The 19,756-nt window shown below is 46.1% G+C and overlaps 2 protein-coding genes across 4 annotated transcripts; both read right to left on the bottom strand.

Annotated features, from left to right (window-relative positions):
* Positions 1-3,383: 3,383 nt before the first annotated feature.
* On the bottom strand, positions 3,384-8,930 carry LOC135376244 (zinc finger protein 845-like). Its single transcript, XM_064608839.1, has 5 exons — positions 8,821-8,930; positions 8,492-8,709; positions 7,637-7,979; positions 7,224-7,348; positions 3,384-4,498 (listed from the first exon to the last, which is right to left on the bottom strand). Exons 1-5 carry the CDS (start codon positions 8,928-8,930, stop codon positions 3,384-3,386), a joined length of 1,911 nt encoding a protein of 636 aa, XP_064464909.1.
* LOC135376253 (zinc finger protein 271-like) lies at positions 7,735-19,376 on the bottom strand. Of its 3 annotated transcripts, none has more exons than XM_064608860.1 (5): positions 19,070-19,376; positions 14,789-14,889; positions 13,729-13,937; positions 12,145-12,297; positions 7,735-10,792 (listed from the first exon to the last, which is right to left on the bottom strand). In XM_064608860.1, the coding sequence occupies exons 1-5, from the start codon at positions 19,106-19,108 to the stop codon at positions 8,937-8,939; spliced, it is 2,358 nt and encodes a 785-aa protein (XP_064464930.1). In that variant the 5' UTR covers positions 19,109-19,376; the 3' UTR covers positions 7,735-8,936. The 3 variants fall into 3 exon arrangements, with proteins under 3 accessions (XP_064464930.1, XP_064464931.1, XP_064464932.1); XM_064608861.1 differs by lacking the exon at positions 19,070-19,376 and adding an exon at positions 18,218-18,754; XM_064608862.1 differs by lacking the exon at positions 14,789-14,889.
* Positions 19,377-19,756: the final 380 nt, after the last annotated feature.

Here is a 19,756-nt window from a genome sequence, read left to right as displayed (position 1 = left end):
GAGGTATAATGCCAAAGGCGACGTCCTTCAACTACGTCGTAGGGCCCGTAGAAAACTCGAGTTCTCCAAGGGCATGTCCAGCAAGAGTTTTCTACAGGCCCTACGACGGTTCCTCTCATGGAGAGAGGACTATGCCGCATTGTGCATTCTTGGTTCGAGTATCGCGAGACATGGTCGCAAATAAATGATGCTACGATGGAATGCTTGAGTAACTGCCTTTAAGCGAAGCTCCACGACGAAAGATTGGACATAAATCCTAAGACAACTATAATATAGCCGTTGACTGTCAGCATGGTTACCGGAGCACGTTTTTCTCTCTGAACTTCTTCGTCAGAACATACATGACATACATCGGGGACATTTTACGAGCTGCTGAGTACCGAACGATCCATAGACACTGTGTCTGTCGCATAATCTCTTCCTCCGTTTCTGATGCTTGCCTTTCGCCGTATTTCGTGTGATTTCGACGGGCAGATATATACCACGTCGTTGCTGTCCAAATCAAAACCATCCACCCACATGGTCCCGCGGCGTCTGTCATCCTCGTCGTTCACAGTTGGCTCAGAGAATTGGATAGCTATGACGTAAGCCCATTTCAAAGGCAATTATCCAACAGTCACGTCCTGCTATTTTTGTCAGATAACTCCTCCCCAGTTGTACTGAATACAGTTAGAGGTCGATGTGTGTACTCGATAGTGAAGGATATCATGAGAAAGTTGTCCTGCAGAGTGCTCGCTATTCACGGAAATCATCATGGTCCCTTTAAGTTCGTTAATTTGCCCATCACTTTCCCGCTTACCTGGTAGTGGCCTGGTACTACAGTGACTTGTGGTTCCTATAGGAGTCGTGGCCACGCCGACATCACTGATTCAAACTGCCACCGCAAGGCACGAGTTCCTAGATGGTGGTGGTAAAAGGGCTCGGCGTTGTCGGCCTCACATGGTCGCGTTCCTGGGCATGATCCTAGCCAGAATATTTCACAGGATTGTGTCACCGGCACCAGTTAACTCAGGCGTCGCCGTCATCGCGTTCCGCTATACATTTTTATTATGAACGCATCCGTCACACCAGCGAAGTTGAATGACTGGCGTTGATGATAGCAGTCGCCGGACCCGAATTTCGCGTTAGCGGTGATCGCCGCGGTAACAATACACAGACTTTACCGTGTTTTATATGCTCTTCCCGTCCCTCCCCGTCAAGCCGTCCCTGTGTGGTAGGAGTCATCTTAACACAAGTCCCAAAAAGATGACAAAGAGATACCACGTAACTCCACTAAGTATATGTAACCTAGAACAAAGCAAACTTCTAGCAGGTCCTTGCTGTGCGAGGTCAGAATTTGGCGTCACCACGTCAGGGCACACATACGTAATAGAACCCTTACTCCGCCACGCTGAGGGTGAGTGGCATATCATGTTCTAGCCAGCCCGTAGGACTGTACTGCACTCCGCAGCGACACCTCCGTGTTTGGATTGTTCGCTTGGTATGCCCAGTACGAAAAGCAAACTATCCTAGAGAGTGTTGTTATCTAGCTTGTGGGACTGTAACGTAAAGTTAGCGTCTGTCGAAAGGGGACTACCTCCATACGTAGGTCTGCTGCTTGATGATAATACATGCTCTACTGTTTGATGACAATACACGAAGGAGCCCCCATAGGTAATTCTCCTGCTTGATGAGAATACAACGGTATATGAATACGACGAGGTGGCAAGACGTGCACTGCTCTTCGCTTTAGGGCGAGAGCAGTACTGTTTTTGAAATGTGATGTGAGCAAGCTTTCATTTGTCCCATCCTACAGTTGGCAATACGAAGGCATGCACTGTCGCTGCTCTGTTAGGCCTGGTGGAACTATGTCCTTTAAATTTTTTCACGTTCGTTCCTTGTAACTGCAACTGTTTTGTTGAATAACTGGGTGCGAAGCCGTGCCTCCCGTTTGAGACAACGGGTCTATGATAAAATGTGCGACAACAAATGCGTGTTGGTGTTCAAAGTGCGAGCACCTCAGCGTTACTTTGGAAAAGATGTATTGGATGAATTTAAACTCGCCGCGCCTGGTAAAGTTCGTGATGGGCAGAATAAAAGGTACGGTTATTATGAGGTGGTAATGAATGATTTGGAAGCAGTGAGGTTGCTTTAGGAAGAGGGATCGGTTGTGATTGGAGAGAGGTGACGTTGATGTGTTTGATTTGGGAGTAAAGACGAAGAGGGTCACGGTGTTCAGGTACCCGATTGATTATCCTCACACAGACTTAGAGAAGGAACTGAGGCGATACAGAGTTGTAATGGGTACGGGATTCCTTCTCATGGAGCTTAGAGGGGAACTACCCAGCTTTTTGACGGTGAGAGGGACACGCATTGAATGTCTGTAACACGGGGTTCCGCGAAGGTGTGCTGAGTATGATTGTAAGACCCTTAGATGACGGTGGTATCTCTCCCTCTATGAAGGAGAATGTGGGAAGCGTAAGGCAGAAAAGGGAGAGGAAACGGAACGTCCCAGCCGACGTTAGAGTTTCGGTGTGGGGAGGAGCTTCTGATCCTGCTCACACTCCGTGGATTTCCGACGAGAATGTTCCTTGTTTTGGAAACACGGACATGGAGGGGAACAACGGTGTCGCTGAGGATGTGAAAAATTCGGCGGATGCGCATGGTGGCGATAAAAATTCGGTAGAAATGCGGGAGAATATTGCGGGAAAAGCAGATAAGGAAATGAGCGGGCACTTGAGGAAGAAAGTGCAGTCTTTCATCAGGTTCATCATGAGAACAAGCAGGATGCTGAAGATGACGAAAGCCAGGTTAGAGGAGGAACCGGAGGCAGTATTTGGAAGGGTGTAGTAGGGTGGACATCAAGAAAGTTTGAGGTGCTCAAAAGTCTCTCTAGTGATGAATATGTCGAATGAATATGTCGGTAGTTCCGGTCGGTCGTTCCGGTAGTCGGTCGTTAGTTCTAAAAATAATAGAAATAAACCGGCACAGAATTTCATAAAAATGTAATTCTGTGTCGCTTTATTTTCCCACCCATCATGTAAAGCCCTCGAGCATATGAGGTAAGTAATTAAATAAATAGATAAAATAAATAAAAAAGTGAAGAGCGTGTGAGTGACAGTAGTAACAGGAATGATAGAGGCATGACGATGAAAAAGGAGGAGGATATGGATACCTTATGGATTCTTACATGGATACGGAACTTTTTAAGTAACAGAAAGCAGTTCGTGTTTGTTAACGATTTCCCGCCCTCATTAGACCGAGTAACTTCCAAAATCTTCCAGGGTTCGGTTATTGGCGCCCTGTTATTTCTAATTTAAATTAATGACCTTCCATCTGGATTGACATCTCGTATTCGCATATTTGCTGATGATAGCGTCATTTATCGTCATGTATCAAGTTCGTCAGAACAAATTGCCTTCCAAGATGACCTTCATAAGATCGTTTCCTGGTGCTCCTGTGTGTGTTCGTTCATGATGCTGTAGGGTCGAAATTTCACCGAACTTAGCATGGCAAACACAGCACTTGTGCGGCTTCTCGCCCGTGTGTGTCCGCTTGTGTCGCCTTAGGTTACTGCTCTGGCTGAACTTAGCAGGACAGACATCACACTTGTATGGCTTCTCGCCTGTGTGTGTTCGTTCATGACGCTGTAGGGTCACAATTTCACTGAACTTAGCATGGCAAACACAGCACTTGTGCGGCTTCTCGCCCGTGTGTGTCCGCTTGTGTCGCCTTAGGTTACTGCTCTGGCTGAACTTAGCAGGGCAGACATCGCACTTGTATGGCTTCTCGCCTGTGTGTATCCGCTTGTGCTTCCGTAGGTTAGTGCTCTGCCTAAACTGTGCTGGGCAGACATCGCACTTGTATGGCTTCTCGCCTGTGTGTGTCCGTTTGTGCTGCTGCAGTTTCCCTCTCAGACTGAACTCCGCAGGGCACACATTGCACTTGTACAGCTTCTCGCTTGTCTGTGTCAGCTTGTGAAGCCGCCGATGCGTGATTTGGCTGAGCTTCGCGGGGCAGATATCACTCCTGTCTGGCTTGTCTCCCGTCTGTGCTTGCTTGTGGCACCGCAGGCTCTTCCTTAGGTGGGACTGTCCAGGACAGAGATCGGACTTACATGGCTTCTTGTTAGTACGCTTTGACACGAGGCTTTCATCACTCCCAGTCGGTGCGAATGCAGGGGGACAGATGTTGTACGTAAGACTCTCATCTCCCATCTGATCATTCGGTGAAGAAGTAACGGCACACATTTCAGACTCACTGTGACACTGTGCAAATACGTGCTGTTTCAGGCTGTCTTTCGATGTGTATGCAAGTGCACATGGCTCGCTCTGGTCTGAAAGTCGCTCAGTGGGTCCACCGTTCGTAGCGACTGGTAGAGCGTTGTCGAACTGTGGTTCAACAGTCATTGTGCTGATCTTGAACTGTGCCTCTGGAGAAGTACAATCCGAAGAGTCTTGATCACAAATGCCTCTGGGCTGGTCCTTTATGTGGAGCAAACCAGTGCTTGCTCTTGCTCCTGGAATTTCGGAAATCGGAAATTAAGAGGGCATACAGTACAAGTGCATCTCTGATTGACGATTTTTGGAAAAACTTGATCGCGCTGCATTCCCTGTCACGCTGCTCGCTTCCGACTGCGCAAATAGTCCACCTTGTGCACTACTGAGGCCCCATGTTTAAAGTGGCTTGCCCCCTTACTCTGGCACTTCCTGCGAGTTAAAGAGTCGGACTTTGACACGGAAGACCCAGAGGTCGACTCAGGACAGTCACAACCTTGTCTTTCATCCCTTTTTTAATGAAATTTTTCGTAAACCTTCGTATTGTTTGGACACCTCAAAGCTCTACTCCCTGTCTCTCTCTCTGTTGGGGATTACTTTTGCTCCAATCAATTCTCAGTACACCACGTGACACTGAACCGGTTTCAAACAGTCATTTGTTTTTGCTCAGGAGCTCAACAAGAACCGAACCGTTTTCTTCGAACCGAAAACACCTTTTACGCTTCGACATCCTGGCCAGGAGTGACTTGTGTTTTTGTAAGCAGAAAATGAATAACAAGGATTGCCTTTTTCAGCTGGATTTGCCCTTCCAAAAGTGAACTGTCTTTTCCAATGTCGAAAGGGATCCTTCATTCTCAGATGCTTGCAACAGCCATTCTCACTGAATTCAACAGACAGTGGATTTCACACGACTGCGAAGAAAACACAGAGAAACAGGAACCACAGCGTGCGCTTCGTGACGAGCCCAATTAATGAAAGTTCCTGAGAGTAGACTCTGTTCGAACGACGCAATAAACAATCTAAATGTTAAACCTCAAACAAAGAATCACAGTCAGGGGACTAAGTGACAGATGGGAAGAGTAACTGTAGTCAGTGTACAAAATAAAGCACCACCTACCACTGTCTCCTTGACTTTCGTAATAACACCAAGCCCGTGCTAACCCTGTAGATCTGTACGACAAATTCTTATGCAAGCGGAAATTCTTTCATTCAGCATCCACAAATGCAGCCTAATTTACGGAATGCTACATAACGCTTTTCCCTGCAAATCCATGCTCGCTCACGAATGTCCACTTCATGGCACACGTGATCCACAGGCAAAAGCTGTGCAAATGATATGTAAATGTGCGTTCATGGCACTCAGAATGCCACAATGTTCATTTTATAGCAGACGGGTGTGACTGCTGTGTGCTTCCGTGCGTCGTCTTGAGTGATGAATTGAGAATACACCATATAGTAGTGTCTTATTATGGGTCGCCTGAATCCAGCGTTGATTAATGCAATCGATACGATGTCGCCGTATATGTATTGCATCATTAACTTTCATTTGGTTGCCACGAACTTGTGCACGGTTGCGCAATCTCGTATTGATGTTTCCTTTGTTTGTAGAAAGATTCTTGAATGACGTACAAGAGGGTATCAGATGGGTTGAGTTTTAATAAGTGATGATACGTCAGACCTTGTACAACAATATTGAACTTCTGCTCATTCGATATTGTTGCAAGAGCTGGTAGAAACTAAATGCATAGCCGTGGTAGTGGAACATATCACGTGATAAGGCTTTTAGTGTACTTCCCATGTCAATAGTTAGATGTAATTTTAGCATATCTACAATGAGTCGTGCGATATAGACCACTTGTATATGATAATTTGATCTCACTGCTTTCTTGATGAATGCAATGCCCCTTTGTAATGATTACGATTCCACTTGATGTCCAGTATACTTCAATTCCCCGTCAGCCGACCTCAAAACTTCCAACAATGAATCCTAGTGGTCCTTCCGATCTTGAAGTTCAGATATTTTTACAACGATTGTAGATTCGGCATACAAATTCTTGCACCTTCAATTCTGTAATTTCTACCATATCTCCGAATACAACCATGTCTATGATGTATCGAAATGCAATGCAATGAAATGCAATACAGTGGAATCACTTCAAGGTCTTCATTTTCGAAGTAGTTTTTTTATCACATCCTACCACGAAAAGTCCGTCCATCTCTTCAATGACGACTCCTTGTTTGTTCTGTTTTCTAGTGTGGTTCTACACTTCATTAAAGCATACATGTGCTCATTTTATCGTTTAAAAACCTGTCATGCTGTCAGGTCTAGAATGCTATTAATATCCTGCCCATGACACCATGAGAATTATCGCAACAGATTTACAAAAATATATGACCTGTATGAAAAAACGTGCGCTTTCAATTGTTCTACGACCCTGCGAGAATCCCCCCCCCCCTTCCTTGTAGGCATAACTTTAACGGGAGTGTATGGAAAGTTTATTGGTCAGCGTCTTCCCTCTCTTACTTTACTGTTCGAATCTAATAGTTGACCCTGTTTGTTAACTAGAAAAGACAAGTTCCTATACTGACTCTGTGGTGTATTCACGCTGCTTGCTTAGAAGATGACAGCCCGAATTAATTGTTGTTTTGACTTTGTTTCAGGTGTTCACTCGATTGGTATGTATTAATAAAAATATTCTCTTGAGTTGGTAACTATGTATGCAGGATGTATGAGTTGTGTCCGTTGATTTCCTCTGTAGAAAACTTTTAAATATTTCTAGCCTGTCTTAGAAAATGATTGCTCGAAATAATTATTGTCTCGTATCTGTTTCAGTCGTTCACTCGATCGACATCAATAAAAACAATGATCTTGAGTTGGGGTTTTCAGGGAACTTTTATTCCTGGACACGAGGACATATGCGACACAACAGAACTGACACTCAATTGGATAAACTCTTTCACGCATACGCGTACATGGCCTCTGTACTTTCACGGTTTCATTGTCTCTCGGGGCTACGTGCGAAGCCACAGGCTCCTGGTTCCTGCAGCTGTTTTGTTCTCTGGTCTGTGTCTGTTCATCAAGTGAATGAACTCTGCAGGACAGATGTTGCGTTTATATGGCTTCACACCCATGCACACCCTCTGGTAACACTGCAGGTTTGTGCTGTCCTTCGAGGCTGCAGCACAGAGAATGCTCCAGTATGGCCTCGCACCTGTCCTAGGCTACATGTGATGCCCCAGGCGCACACTGTCGCTGAATTCTGCAGGACACACACACATCAGACTTATAGAGGTCCTCAGTCGAACGCGTCTGCTTGTGACGCCACAATCCATCTCTACACACACAACTTTAAGCGCACCCTGCAGCAGAGGAGGCTCACCTATTCGGCTTCTCAGCCATGTGCGTCCAGTTATGATTGTTCAGGTTCGTCAGCTGGCCGAACTCTGCGTGGCAGACTGGTGTATAGCTTCTAGCCCGCATGCAGTGCTGTGGGTTCCTGCCATGGCCCATCCATGCAGGACAGAGTTCATGCTTGTAGGGCTTTTTGCGCACGTGTTTTCGCTCGTGATACGACAGACCCTTGCTCTGTCTGAGGTCTGCAGGACAGATATCGCACTTGTACGGCTTCACGCCCTCATGTCTCCACCTATTGCTCTGATTCCACAGCTTCCTGCTCTTGTTGAACTCCGCAGGACAGAGATCATACTTGTACTGCTTCTCGCCTGTGTGTATCCGCTTGTGATATATGACCATAGCTCAACATTTTAGGCTGCCGAACTCACGATTGCAATCATCTAATAAGCCATGAGTGCAGCCGTGTGTGACTCATATGAAGGCCCACGTGGCGCATTACTGAGCTCGATCATGCCACATATTAGCAAGCCCATCAGATAACGTTACGCTTGTGACCAGATATGGGCAATAATAAAATTTACTCAGGCTTTTGTGGCAAGTATGATGTTATCCTGTGAGTGCGCTAACAAGTAGCACGATGGTGAGTAGGCTATGTGGACCCCTGCGATAGTTCATAGCCCGCGGCTGGCCTCACTTATCAGATCGTTGTGGTTGTCAATTCTGCAGCCCAAAATGACAACCGATGGATTCAACAGGCTCACACTATGGCTAAACACTGCAGCACAGAAGATCGCACTTGTATGGCTTTTCAACCGTTTGTGACTGCTTGCAAAGCTGTAGGTTCCTGCTCTGGCTGAACACTGCTGGGTGGACATCGCACTTGTCTTCTCGCCCGTGTGTGTCTGCCTGTTATTCGACAGGCCCGGGCTGTGCCTCAACTGTGCAGGACGGAGATCGCACTTGTAGGGCTTCTCATCTGTGTATGTCTCCTTGTGCTGCTGTAAGCTCCCGCTCTGGCTGAACTCCCATCGCATTTGCATGGCTTCGTGCCCGTAGGTGTCGGCTTGTAAAACTGTAGCGTCCCTCTCTAGCTGAACACTGCAGGGCAAACATCGCACTTGTATCGCTTTTTGCCTCTGTGTATCCAATTACAGACCTGCAGGTGCTTACTCCAGGTTTAACTCTGCAGGACAGAAATTGCACTTCTACGGCTCCTTTCCGGTGTGCTTCTGCTTGTGCTTTCTCAGGGTCGTGTTGCGGGTGAACTTTGCAGGACAGAGGTCGCACTTGTATGGCTTCTCGCCTGTGTGGGTCCGCATGTGCTGTTATAAGTGCCCTCTCTGACTGAACTCCGCAGGGCAGACATCACACTTGCATGGCTTCTCACCTGTGTGTACCCTATGGTGCTGCTTTAAGCTCCCGGCCTGGCTGAACACTGCAGGACAGACATCGCACTTGAATGGCTTCTCACCCATGTGTACCCTCTTGTGCTGCTTTAGGCTCCAGCCCTGGCTGAACACTGCAAGGCAGACATCGCACTTGAATGGCTTCTCACCCGTGTGTACCCTCCTGTGCAGCTGTAGACTCCCGCTCTGGCTGAACTCCGCAGGACAGACATCACACTTGTATGGCGTTTCACCCGTGTGTACCCTCTTGTGCTGCTTTAGGTTCCCGCTCTGGCTGAACTCCGCTGGACAGACATCACACTTGTATGGCTTCTCGCCCTTGTGTACCCTCTTGTGCTGCTTTAGGCTCCTGTCCTGGCTGAACTCTGCAGGGCAGACATCACACTTGTATGGCGTCTCACCTGTGTGTACCCTCTTGTGCAGCTTTAGGTTCCCGTTCTGGGTGAACACCGCTGGACAGACATCACACTTGTATGGCTTCTCACCCGTGTGTACCCTCTTGTGCTTCTTTAGGTTCCCCCTCTGGCTGAACACTGCTGGACAGACATCACACTTGTAGGGCTTCTCGCCCGTGTGTACCCTCTTGTGCTTCTTTAGGTTCCCCCTCTGGCTGAACACTGCTGGACAGACATCACACTTGTATGGCTTCTCGCCCGTGTGCGTCCACCTGTGATATGACAGGCTCGAGCTGTTCCTGTACTCTGCAGGACAGAGGTCGCAGTTGTACTGCTTCTCACTCGTATGCGTCCGCATGTGCTGCTGTAGATTCCCGGCCCTGCTGAACTCCGCAGGGCTGACATCGCACTTGTGCGGCTTTTTGCCCGCGTGCGTCCACGTGTGCTGCTGTAACTGCCCTCTCTGACTGAACTCCACAGGGCAGACATCACACTTGAATGGCTTCTTGTCAGTATGTATGCTCTTGTGCAGCTGTAGACTCCTGCTCTGGCTGAACTCCACAGGACAGACATCACACTTGCATGGCTTCTCACCCGTGTGTACCCTCTTGTGCTGCTTTAGGTTCCCGCTCAGGGTGAACACCGCTGGACAGACATCACACTTGTATGGCTTCTCACCCGTGTGTACCCTCTTGTGCTGCTTTAGGTTCCCACTCTGTCTGAACACTGCTGGACAGACATCACACTTGTAGGGCTTCTCGTCCGTGTGTGTCCGCCTGTGATATGACAGGCTCGAGCTGTGCCTGAACTCTGCAGGACAGAGGTCACACTTGTACTGCTTCTCACTCGTGTGCATCCGCATGTGCTGCTGTAGATTCCCGCCCCTGCTGAACACTGCAGGGCAGACATCGCACTTGTATGGCTTCTCGTCCGTGTGCGTTCGCTTGTGAAGCAGCAGTTGATCGTTCCGGATGAACTCCGCAGGGCAGACGTCGCACTTGTGTGGCTTTTTGCCCGTGTGTGTTTGCTTGTGATATCTCAGGCTCCTACTATGGCTGTACTTTGCAGGACAGAGATGGCACTTGTACGGCTTCTCGCCCGAGTTTCTCTCTTTGTGACGCTGTAGCTGGAAGCTCTGGCTCAACTCTGACGGGCTGCCGTCGCACTTGTGTGGCTTTTTGCCAGTGTGCGCTCGCTTGTGAAGTTGCAGGTGCGCAATCCAGCTGAACTCTGCCAGGCAGAGGTCACACTTGTGCGGTTTCTTGTTTATATATGTTCGCCTGTGACACCCCAGACTCGTGCTCTGGCAGAGATCGGACATGCTTGGCTTCTTGTCAGTACGCTTTGACACGTGGCTCTCGTCACTCCCAGATGGTAAGACTGCAGGGGGACAGATGTCATACGTAAGACCCTTCTCTTCCATCTTATCATTCTGGTGAAGTAATGGGACACTTTTCAGACTCGCTGTGACATTGTGCAAACATGTGCTGTTTCAGGCTGTCTATGGATGTGTACGGAGGTGCACATGGCTAATGTGTTGGTGTGTGCGTGCAATACGGAGTATAATTGCCGTCTTGGGGACTAGAAGCTGCAATTACTCCCCATTTGACTCCTTTTTTTCCCTTAGAATGTACCAGTCTCTTTAGTGTAAATGCTGCTTGGCAGGCAAGGTGTGCACGGCCCTTACTCTGGCACACAACCATCCTGGTGATGGAGGCTTAGAACGGGAAAAAAAAGAAAGACTGGGAAGATGAACATTCAACATCTCAGCTGGCTGGGCTCATATGGTTGTAATCGATCGAGGCTTTCTTAAGTGCCTCAAAGCCGCTCAAGATCATCTACCTGAGCTGACGGGCTGTTGAAAGGCTTCTTCCTAAGGTACTGAGCTAAGAGCGGGGTTACAAAAAACGAGCAAAACTGGAACCTGAACAGAAAACAAAAAGAAAAGTTAATTTTTGGACGAACCGGAACAAAATGAAAACTGAAACAAAATTACGTGATTCGGAGGGAAACCGAAAACCTATTTTCGATATTTTGTGTATGTGTGCTCATGGTCAGAGCACTTTGCATGTTCTTTGGCCCATATCAGCTGCTGTGTTTCTTTTCTTTGTGGTAGACAAAATGGCATTCTTGACGATCTGTGGATGAGGCCGAACTTTTTTTCAGGCTAAATCTTTATGACATTTTCTTTCTATAAAACTGCTAACGAAAAACTTTAAGGGGCGACTCCCCCTCTCTCGCGAACTTCTGGGTGACAACTCGGAAATGCGCCGAGAGCTTCCATAATTCAGAGCTGCGATTATCGCATTACCTACAACTTTTCTGGGTTATGTAGCAGTCAAATCAAAAGTCGTCAGAGCCGAATCATGAAAGCAAATACAGATGCGTGATTTGGGTCGTGTACCCCTGGGGGATCAGGTACAACATACAGAATAAGACTAGTCGAGGCCCATACAGGAGCATGTTGCTTTCTCCAGAAAACATCTGTCCTTTTTGTGCAAACAGCAACTTGGTCATTTACTATTTCCTTAGGTTCAACAGTGATGCAAAACTGGATCAAGAATCTCCGTGTCTACTTTGCCCACTTTCAGAATCTTTCATAGAACAGGGCGTGTGCTAGAAAGTCGATGCATGTCTGCCAGAAAACTAAAATGCATTTCTGTTGTATCCCTCTTTTTGTCACGCTATCGAGTTTGGTGTTGATTAAAAGTCCTCGACCATTTTGTATTTACCTTCTGATGTTGAATCACAGTTGTGTTCCATTTGGTCCTGTTCTGTCGAGATTGCAACATTGTAAGGCTCCGTTTTCACTTCCGTAACCGGATGTTCCTTCGAGGATTCCTCTCGAGGTTCTTCTTTAATGTCACGCGTCCCAGCTGTCACTCCTGTAGTAAAACAAGAAAGGAGAGAAGTAAGCCACACTACAAATCATCAAGTCACATGATGACCCCGTCTGTACCCAACCCAACTCGAAAGTAGGTTGCAAAATGAGCATCCACACTCCCACACCATTCGTAACAGCCACCACTACGGTGCGCATATGCGCCGCATGTTCGGCGGATGGATACGGTCAAAATGTTCCGCACGATTTTTCCTGTGCTATGGCTAGAGGGCGACACAGAATGACGCGGTTTACGGAGCTTTGAGACGGTATTTATCCGTACTCACGTTTCATGCTTTTTTTATAAAAACGGAAATTGATACACATATAAATTTGATGTCTATCGATTCCTGAAACATTTCCAGTGAAAGTAAATTGAAAGTTTTTTTCGAAACGGCTATAGAAGTTTAATAAAACCTGTTCAAAGAGGGAGGAGAAAAATTGGGTATTTTTTTTGCAGTCGTGACATCGCCGTAAAATACATACGACATGTATGAGAAATCTAGTAGCGTAAATATCTTCATCTCGCCTTCCTCTTGATGATGAAACCACTCGCGTCAAAGTCTGAGCGGCGGTTACCAAGAAAAAGCATAAAAGCTGTTCCGTAGGAAATACATTGGGACGGAGAGCTGGTATGCCCTCTTAACTATATTCCAGCTAGTGGTGTGCCCTGTCGCCAGTAACAAAAAGTAGGGGCGCCGCCACAGCCAGTAGTGCACGAAATGAAGCGTGGGAAAGGGCTGTTGGATGAAAGGGTTTTGGACTTGGAACGGTCATGGGCCTCGTGCAGCACCTATAGGGGGCACCACAAGCGAATCCCCTAGTGGGAGGAGTGGGCACTTCTCCCAGGGCTCGCAGCACACTCTGCGGTGTTGCCTGTATGCGGCCTGCTGCATCGCGTCTACCGTAAGCACATCGATCTTCAGAACACAGAAGCAGTAAGCTATGGACGGTACGTGGAGCAGTGTGCCATCATCCAGTTTGGGAACGGCTATGACTGTAGAGTGCAGAGATGTGGCACACGTATAATACCAGTGCACCAATCATGGCTGTGTGTTTTCAGTGTGGTTTTCTTCTACATGGCAGCGTCGTGCTGATTAATTTATTTTGAATTGTCAGATTAGATTCCTATTGCAAGAAGGGCTAGCACCTGCGGGTTTGAAACTACGCATAGTTCAAAACCGCAGATAAGTGGAATTTGCCCAACCAGCTCCGCGAGAATAAAAGGGTGCGAAATCCAGGGTTTTCTAAACCTTCAAAATTGCATTTTCAAATTCTAGACCGATGAAGCGTTTCAAGGACCAGTGGGAACCGTGACAGCGGACAATTTTTTTCTTTTGCATCCCGAATTTGTTTTGGGGCATTTAACCCAAAAGAGTCATACTTTATCTATAAAGCATTCCCCACTTGACTGTATAATTTACCAGGGCCTTACCAGATGCATCACCCCCTGATGGATACTCTTTGCAGTGCTGTTGATGTACCTGGCCCTCTTCTGGTAGGCATGATGCTACATCAGGTGGTTCTGATTTCACCCTCACGGGCTGACCGCTGAACACCTGGGAGAGCTGCATTTCTTGGAGTCGTGATTCCAAAGGGGCTGGCAGGTGATGGCTCGTAGACACAAGTACCTCTTGCTTCCTCCTTATCCCGTATAAATTACAGGAAAGAGAAAATTGAGTCCGGGATTTAAACAAATACAGCGACGGTTTTCGTACACTCACAGAACATGAAAACCACCAACCAGTGATGGCCGCTAACTACTTCTACAGTACTACTAGTAGTTCAACTACTTTTCAGAGGAGTAGTTAACTATTTTTTAACTACTACAACGTAGCTTAACTACATCTATAACTACTTAACATTGTCCATGAACTGCAATCCCTTGGTTTCTTGCACACCTAACTATGAATCACGAGCAATGATAAACTTTGGCTCAAGCCATTGCTACGATCGTCAAATACAAAGGCTGCGGCGGGATTCTTTCTGTGCCTACGCGATAAACTAAGCTGCAGAATTACTTCACAGCAAATGAGGCTTCACTAGACAAGCATTAAAAATGAAGATTTAGTACACATAACGACACAATTGCTGTGCACCTCCATTATCATCAAACAAGTAGCTCGAGGTAAAAGTCGGAAGCACAATAGTGCCGTAAAGCTTGCGGCTAAACCGGAAGTAGTTGGCGCTTTCAGTACCCTAACTACTGTAGTTAACTACTCGAAATAGTAGTTTAACTAGTAGTTGCACACTACAATAGGAACAATCCGGGGTAGTTGGTATAAGTTCATGATGACGAATAGTAGCAAGAAGACAAGGACGGGGTAGAAGTAGACAGGACGAGTGCAGAAATCGGACTGCACACGGGTTGCACACTACATTTCTGCAAGTAGTTGATAACTACTTTTTAACTACAATCAGGTAGTTTAACTACATGATGTTAACTACTGGCCATCACTGCCATTAACGGGGTACTGATGGAAGCTGCGACTCACTGTTCCTCAGAGGGTCGACTACGTCCGAATGGGTTCCCAGTTGAGATGTGAGAGCTGTCAGTGAGAAGTTCTTGGCGGAACTTGCTTAGACGTTTCCCCTTCTGAAGAAATATAATACTCACTGTTCGACGTAACTCGTTTTACTGCAATTACTGTAACCAAGTTCTTTTTTTTTTTTTGGTAAGTTGGAACTTAACTCGGCACTTTTGCACCGTGGTAACTCTTAGAGGAACCTTCCCGAACCCTACTCTCCGCATCTCTCAATGAGCTAGACTCCCCCCCCCACAAAATTGCTTGGTCCCTGACCCACCCTGGGTTCATGAGCATGTTGTCTGGCGTTGCGTTCATAACATGTTGTTTTCAGCAGTTTCATGAAGATGAGGCCGCGTGTGTTTGGGGAGGTACCGCGGATTACGCAAGAACACTGCAAATACCCACAAAAGTCTTCGGATGAGCTCTGCGAAAGTGACGTTGCTGAGGGGGATATCATCTATCCTGGCACACATGGATAGTTCTTCAAGTTCTTGTCAGGGAACTGATGTTCCTGTGCTCTGATCATCGGCTATTAAAATTAGTCTTTGCACCAGTTAAAAAAAAAACAGCCGGTTCATTCCATGCCAAACATCCCAGACATTGCGCTTGACCATCCCCGATTTCTTTCAAATAAATTGTGGTTGATTGTTCCCATGCAGCCAATGTACTCCCAGCTTATTTTTGCCGCAAAATTTTTTTTCGCGCCATGGCCGCCTCTTGAAGATTGTGATTTGACATGTACGCTACCTGGCGAAAAAAAATTCTAACAAAATAGCTTTTGCGCGAATTTCAACCAAATCTCTTCTGAGTGAAGACAAAGCATAATACTTTCGTGCCAAGACCAGTTGAAGGTTGATGGACACTTTTCATCGAGAGTTTATGCCCCGAGAAAACTGAAAAGTTTTGGGAACTTTTGGATTTTTCCACGCAACTCTGCAATATTTTCAGAGCTATTTAAACTGTTCAGCTCTGCAGTGTAGGAGGCATAGAACGTGTTAAAAATATCTTGAGGCGCGCAGACTCGGAAGAGTACGCAGAAAGAAATCATGAATTTCTGAAATATTGCTTTTTACCACATATTCAGCCGTCAATTGCGCACTGAGGTTGCCCCGATAAAAATATGAGACAAATTGCATTTGATTGTGTGCCCCTTGAACATTTATTTTACACAGTATCATTGAAACACTTTCTGTTTTAGCAGCGAAAAAAAAAAATTTGACTTGACCACCCCCGCACTCATCCGGCATGGCTCCTCAAGCCTGCTTCCCCCGAAGACGCATCGCCGCCGCTGCTGCCAAACGAATACAGGGGCTGCCCAAACCGAAATGCGTTCTTCAGCAAAAAAACAAACAAACAAACAAACGGAACACTAAGGAAATTAATCTTCCAAGCTTCAGGCTCTCACGAGAACGGCCTACTGCGGCGACCCAGTTCAGTAGGAGCACTGGGCCCAGGGATGTACTTCGGTGACAACGGGCACTGGCGGGCTATTGAATAACCTAATTTTTTCGAGCGATGCCGCACACAGTGCTTACTAACACCGACTCTACAGCGCCAGGCAATGATGGGTGTGGGGGGATATGTTTAATGATTATTAAAAAAAAAAAGAGGAACGGAGACGATAGTCATGATGGAGGCTCGCTATTCCCAAAAGCAAACAGAAACAAACAAATAAGAAGAAGAAACAGAGACACAGAAACTTATGGAGAAACACAGAAAAAAAACAAAAAAAAAAACAGCTACTTCGCTAGTCAACAACAACGATAACTTCACTCTTCTGGCTATCACCAAAGAACACAATAAGAGAAGGGAAGACTTAAAACTGTCCAAGTGACGTCATTGAATATAAGGAGCCAGCTCTGGAGGACGGTGTCGCCTCCGATCAAAGTGAGCCAGATGTAATAGGTGCAGACCCGTCGTTGTGGAAGTACATCCCTGGCTCCAGTGCTCCTTGTGTACAGCAGCACCGCAGAAGGCCGTTCTCATGAGAACCTGAAGCTTCGAAAGTTAATTTGTACATAGAACATGTTTTTGCAGGCAACGCATTTCAGTTTGGGCAGCTCCTCTATGCGTTTGGCAGCAGCAGCGGCGGCGATGCGTCTTCGGGTGAAGCAGGCTTGAGGAGCAATGCCCCATGAGTGCGGGGGCGGTCAAGTTCAAACTTTTTTTTTTTCGCTGCTAAAACAAAGAGTGTTTCGATGATACTTTGTAAAATAAATGTTCGAGGGGCACACTATCAAATGCAATTTGTCTCATATTTTTATCGGGACCACCTCAGTGTGCAATTGACGGCTGAATATGTGGTAAAAAAACATTTAAGAAATTCACGATTTCTTTCTGCGTACTCTTCAAAGTCTGCGCGCCTCAAAATATTTTTAACACGTTCTATGCCTCCTTCACAGCAGAGTTAAATAGTTTAACTAGCTCTGAAAACATTGCGGAGTTCCGTGAAAAAATCCAAAAGTTCCCAAAATTTTTCAGTTCTCTCGGGGCATGAACTCTCGATGAAAAGTGTGCATCAACCTTCAACTGGTCTTGGCATGAAAGTATTATGCTTTGTCTTCACTCAGAAGAGATTTGGTTGGAATTCGCGCAAAAGCTATTTTGTTAGAATTTTTTTTCGCCAGGTAGCTTACATGTCAAATGGCAATCTTTAAGAGGCGGCCATTGCGCGAAAACAAATTTTGCTGCAAAAATAAGCTGGGAGTACATTGGCTGCATGGGAACAATCAACCCCAATTTATTTGAAAGAAATCGGGAATGATCGAGCGCAATGTCTGGGACATTTGGCATGGAATGACCCAGCTATTATGGGACACAGGAGTGGTGAGGGAAGATATGTTCACTCTTGATTGCAATTTTGAAAATGAGCAAAAAGATGGAACCCTCCTCATGTGGGAAATGTTACAACACCCACTGTGGCTAGAGGTCCGCCGGACAGTCCGTGATATGAGGAACTAAACTCAATTACCTCAACTAACGGAACCTATAACCTAGAGATGTACTAACTTGCTACCTCATTTGGAAAGTAACGACGAAAAATGGAGGTCACTGAAAAGGCTAGCCAGCTGCAGGTCCCAAACCATAAATAAATAAATGAGCCGACATCTTCTGGATGTGCATTGGGTTCGAGTCCTACAGCAGACTAACCTCTTCAGTGGCTTATCCATCTTTCATCGTTAATTTCTTAGGCACTTTAGGCTTTGTATGTATTTGTCCTTTCGATGTTGTTCCAGCCTCGGAACATCAATTACTGTCTCATGTTGCAAACCAAGCTAACTTGCACTAACGAAACCTAAACTAACTTAACCTATAAGAACTACCACACTGCGTGAATAAAGGCGACTTGCGGAACGGTGACGCCAACGTGCCCAGCCGATGTCACTCGGTACGTACCGTATATTAATAACAAACTTTCTTTAAAACCGTTGTTGCCGTCATTGTTACTGTGGCTGGATAACTGCCACAATTTAAAAGCGATAAAACCCCAGTGCTGGAGATACAGACGGACGACACACACACGAAGCACCCCTGCACTGGGGTTTTATCGCTTTTTAAAATATACCGCCAAACGGCAGGGTTTTTTATCGCTTTTTAATTGTCACACTCTCGCACTAATGTCAAGTCACATGAGAATGTCGTGTCACATGGCGGCATTGTGACATTCAGTAGAGCATCACATGGGACACAACAAGTCAGGACAGGAGAGAGAGAGAGAAAGAAAGAGAAAATGCATTATTGCGGCGAAGGGACCCTGACTCCTGAGAGAAGAACACAAGTTCCGAGACTAGGGAACACGAAAGGACGGACACAACACGAAGTCTCGTGTTCTGGTCTCGGGGTTTTACATTATGCATCATCTTCACCAGCTCGCTTGCTTCTTAGCCATTTTTTTCATTGACAACCTCCCAGACATTCCAGAACTCACAGTCACAAACATCCGCATGAAATTTCACGTGTAGCATGCTCAAGAAAGCGTCGTCTAACGTAACATAGCGCAATATAAACAGCGTTATATTGCATAATGTAAAAAACCCCGAGACTAGGGAACACGAAGTCTCAAACACAGCTGTGTTTGAGACTTCGTGTTTGTGTCTGTCCCTTCGTGTTCCCTAGTCTCGGGGTTTTTTACATTATGCATCATCTTCACCAGCTCGCTTGCTTCCTAGCCATTTTTTCAGCGTTATATTGATCATTTTTTATTATGTGTCGTAATTTTGAAACTTTTGTCGACGGTTTAAGCCTTACCCTGTCGGGGCATAAGCACCTGTCTGACTCCGGCTTCATGTGATTCGGAACTTTTTTAGGTTGCGCGTCTGAGCCCGTTAGTGTGTTTCGTTGTTTCGCGCTTCATTTGCACACGACAACAAACTCAACCAGTCTCTGGGGTTTCAATCAGTAGAAAGTCATCTTTTCGCTTCGATATTCACCGTGTCACATTCACAGCCTATACCTTTTGAATGCATCAAAGCATGCACCAAAATAAACAGCGCTTTGTTTCCCATTTTTGTATTCAAACTTTTCTCAACTGAGGGCCCGGCATAGAGATGCGAAATGCTGCTGCCGACGGTGTTGGATGGCGCTAACTGTATAATGCCGTCCGAGCTCTGAATGCCGTAAAATATAGAAACATTGTTCCAGGTTAATAAGATCTTTATTTATAGCACACATATTAAAGAACCCAAGCTTGACTTTTAGCTGCATCCAACGTCCAAGAACCAATTAAATTAAAATAACTTAGGTGATCAAGACGTTTTTGTTTTGTTGCGTGCATAAAAATTAACGCGATTTTAATGTTATCGAAAATTAAATTCTTCAAAATAAGTTATAAAGACAGCAATTTTATCGTTCACAGGCTATTATTATATTTCATCCCTTTTTTTACCGCCATACAGAGTAATTTTATTATTCTTGGACCTATCATTATTCTTTCTT

The sequence above is a fragment of the Ornithodoros turicata genome, unplaced genomic scaffold, assembly GCF_037126465.1.
Source record: "Ornithodoros turicata isolate Travis unplaced genomic scaffold, ASM3712646v1 ctg00001066.1, whole genome shotgun sequence".
Taxonomy (NCBI): Eukaryota; Metazoa; Arthropoda; class Arachnida; order Ixodida; family Argasidae; genus Ornithodoros; species Ornithodoros turicata.
This window is presented reverse-complemented; position numbering and strand designations above follow the sequence as displayed.

Excerpts from the sequence above, each read along its gene's own strand:
- LOC135376253 (XM_064608860.1), bottom strand. The coding sequence starts at position 19,108 with ATGAAGCCGGAGTCAGACAGGTGCTTATGCCCCGACAGG. Across the intron at positions 14,890-19,069 it reads GGTGCTTATGCCCCGACAGG|AAGGGGAAACGTCTAAGCAA; the intron begins GTAAGGCTTAAA and ends ATATTTCTTCAG. Across the intron at positions 13,938-14,788 it reads AGTCGACCCTCTGAGGAACA|GAGGAAGCAAGAGGTACTTG; the intron begins GTGAGTCGCAGC and ends ATACGGGATAAG.
- LOC135376244 (XM_064608839.1), bottom strand. The coding sequence starts at position 8,930 with ATGCGGACCCACACAGGCGAGAAGCCATACAAGTGCGACCTCTGTCCT. Across the intron at positions 7,980-8,491 it reads ACACACGGGCGAGAAGACAA|GCGAGAAGCAGTACAAGTAT; the intron begins GTGCGATGTCCA and ends GGATACACACAG. Across the intron at positions 4,499-7,223 it reads AGTACAGAGGCCATGTACGC|GAGCAAGAGCAAGCACTGGT; the intron begins GTATGCGTGAAA and ends CCGAAATTCCAG.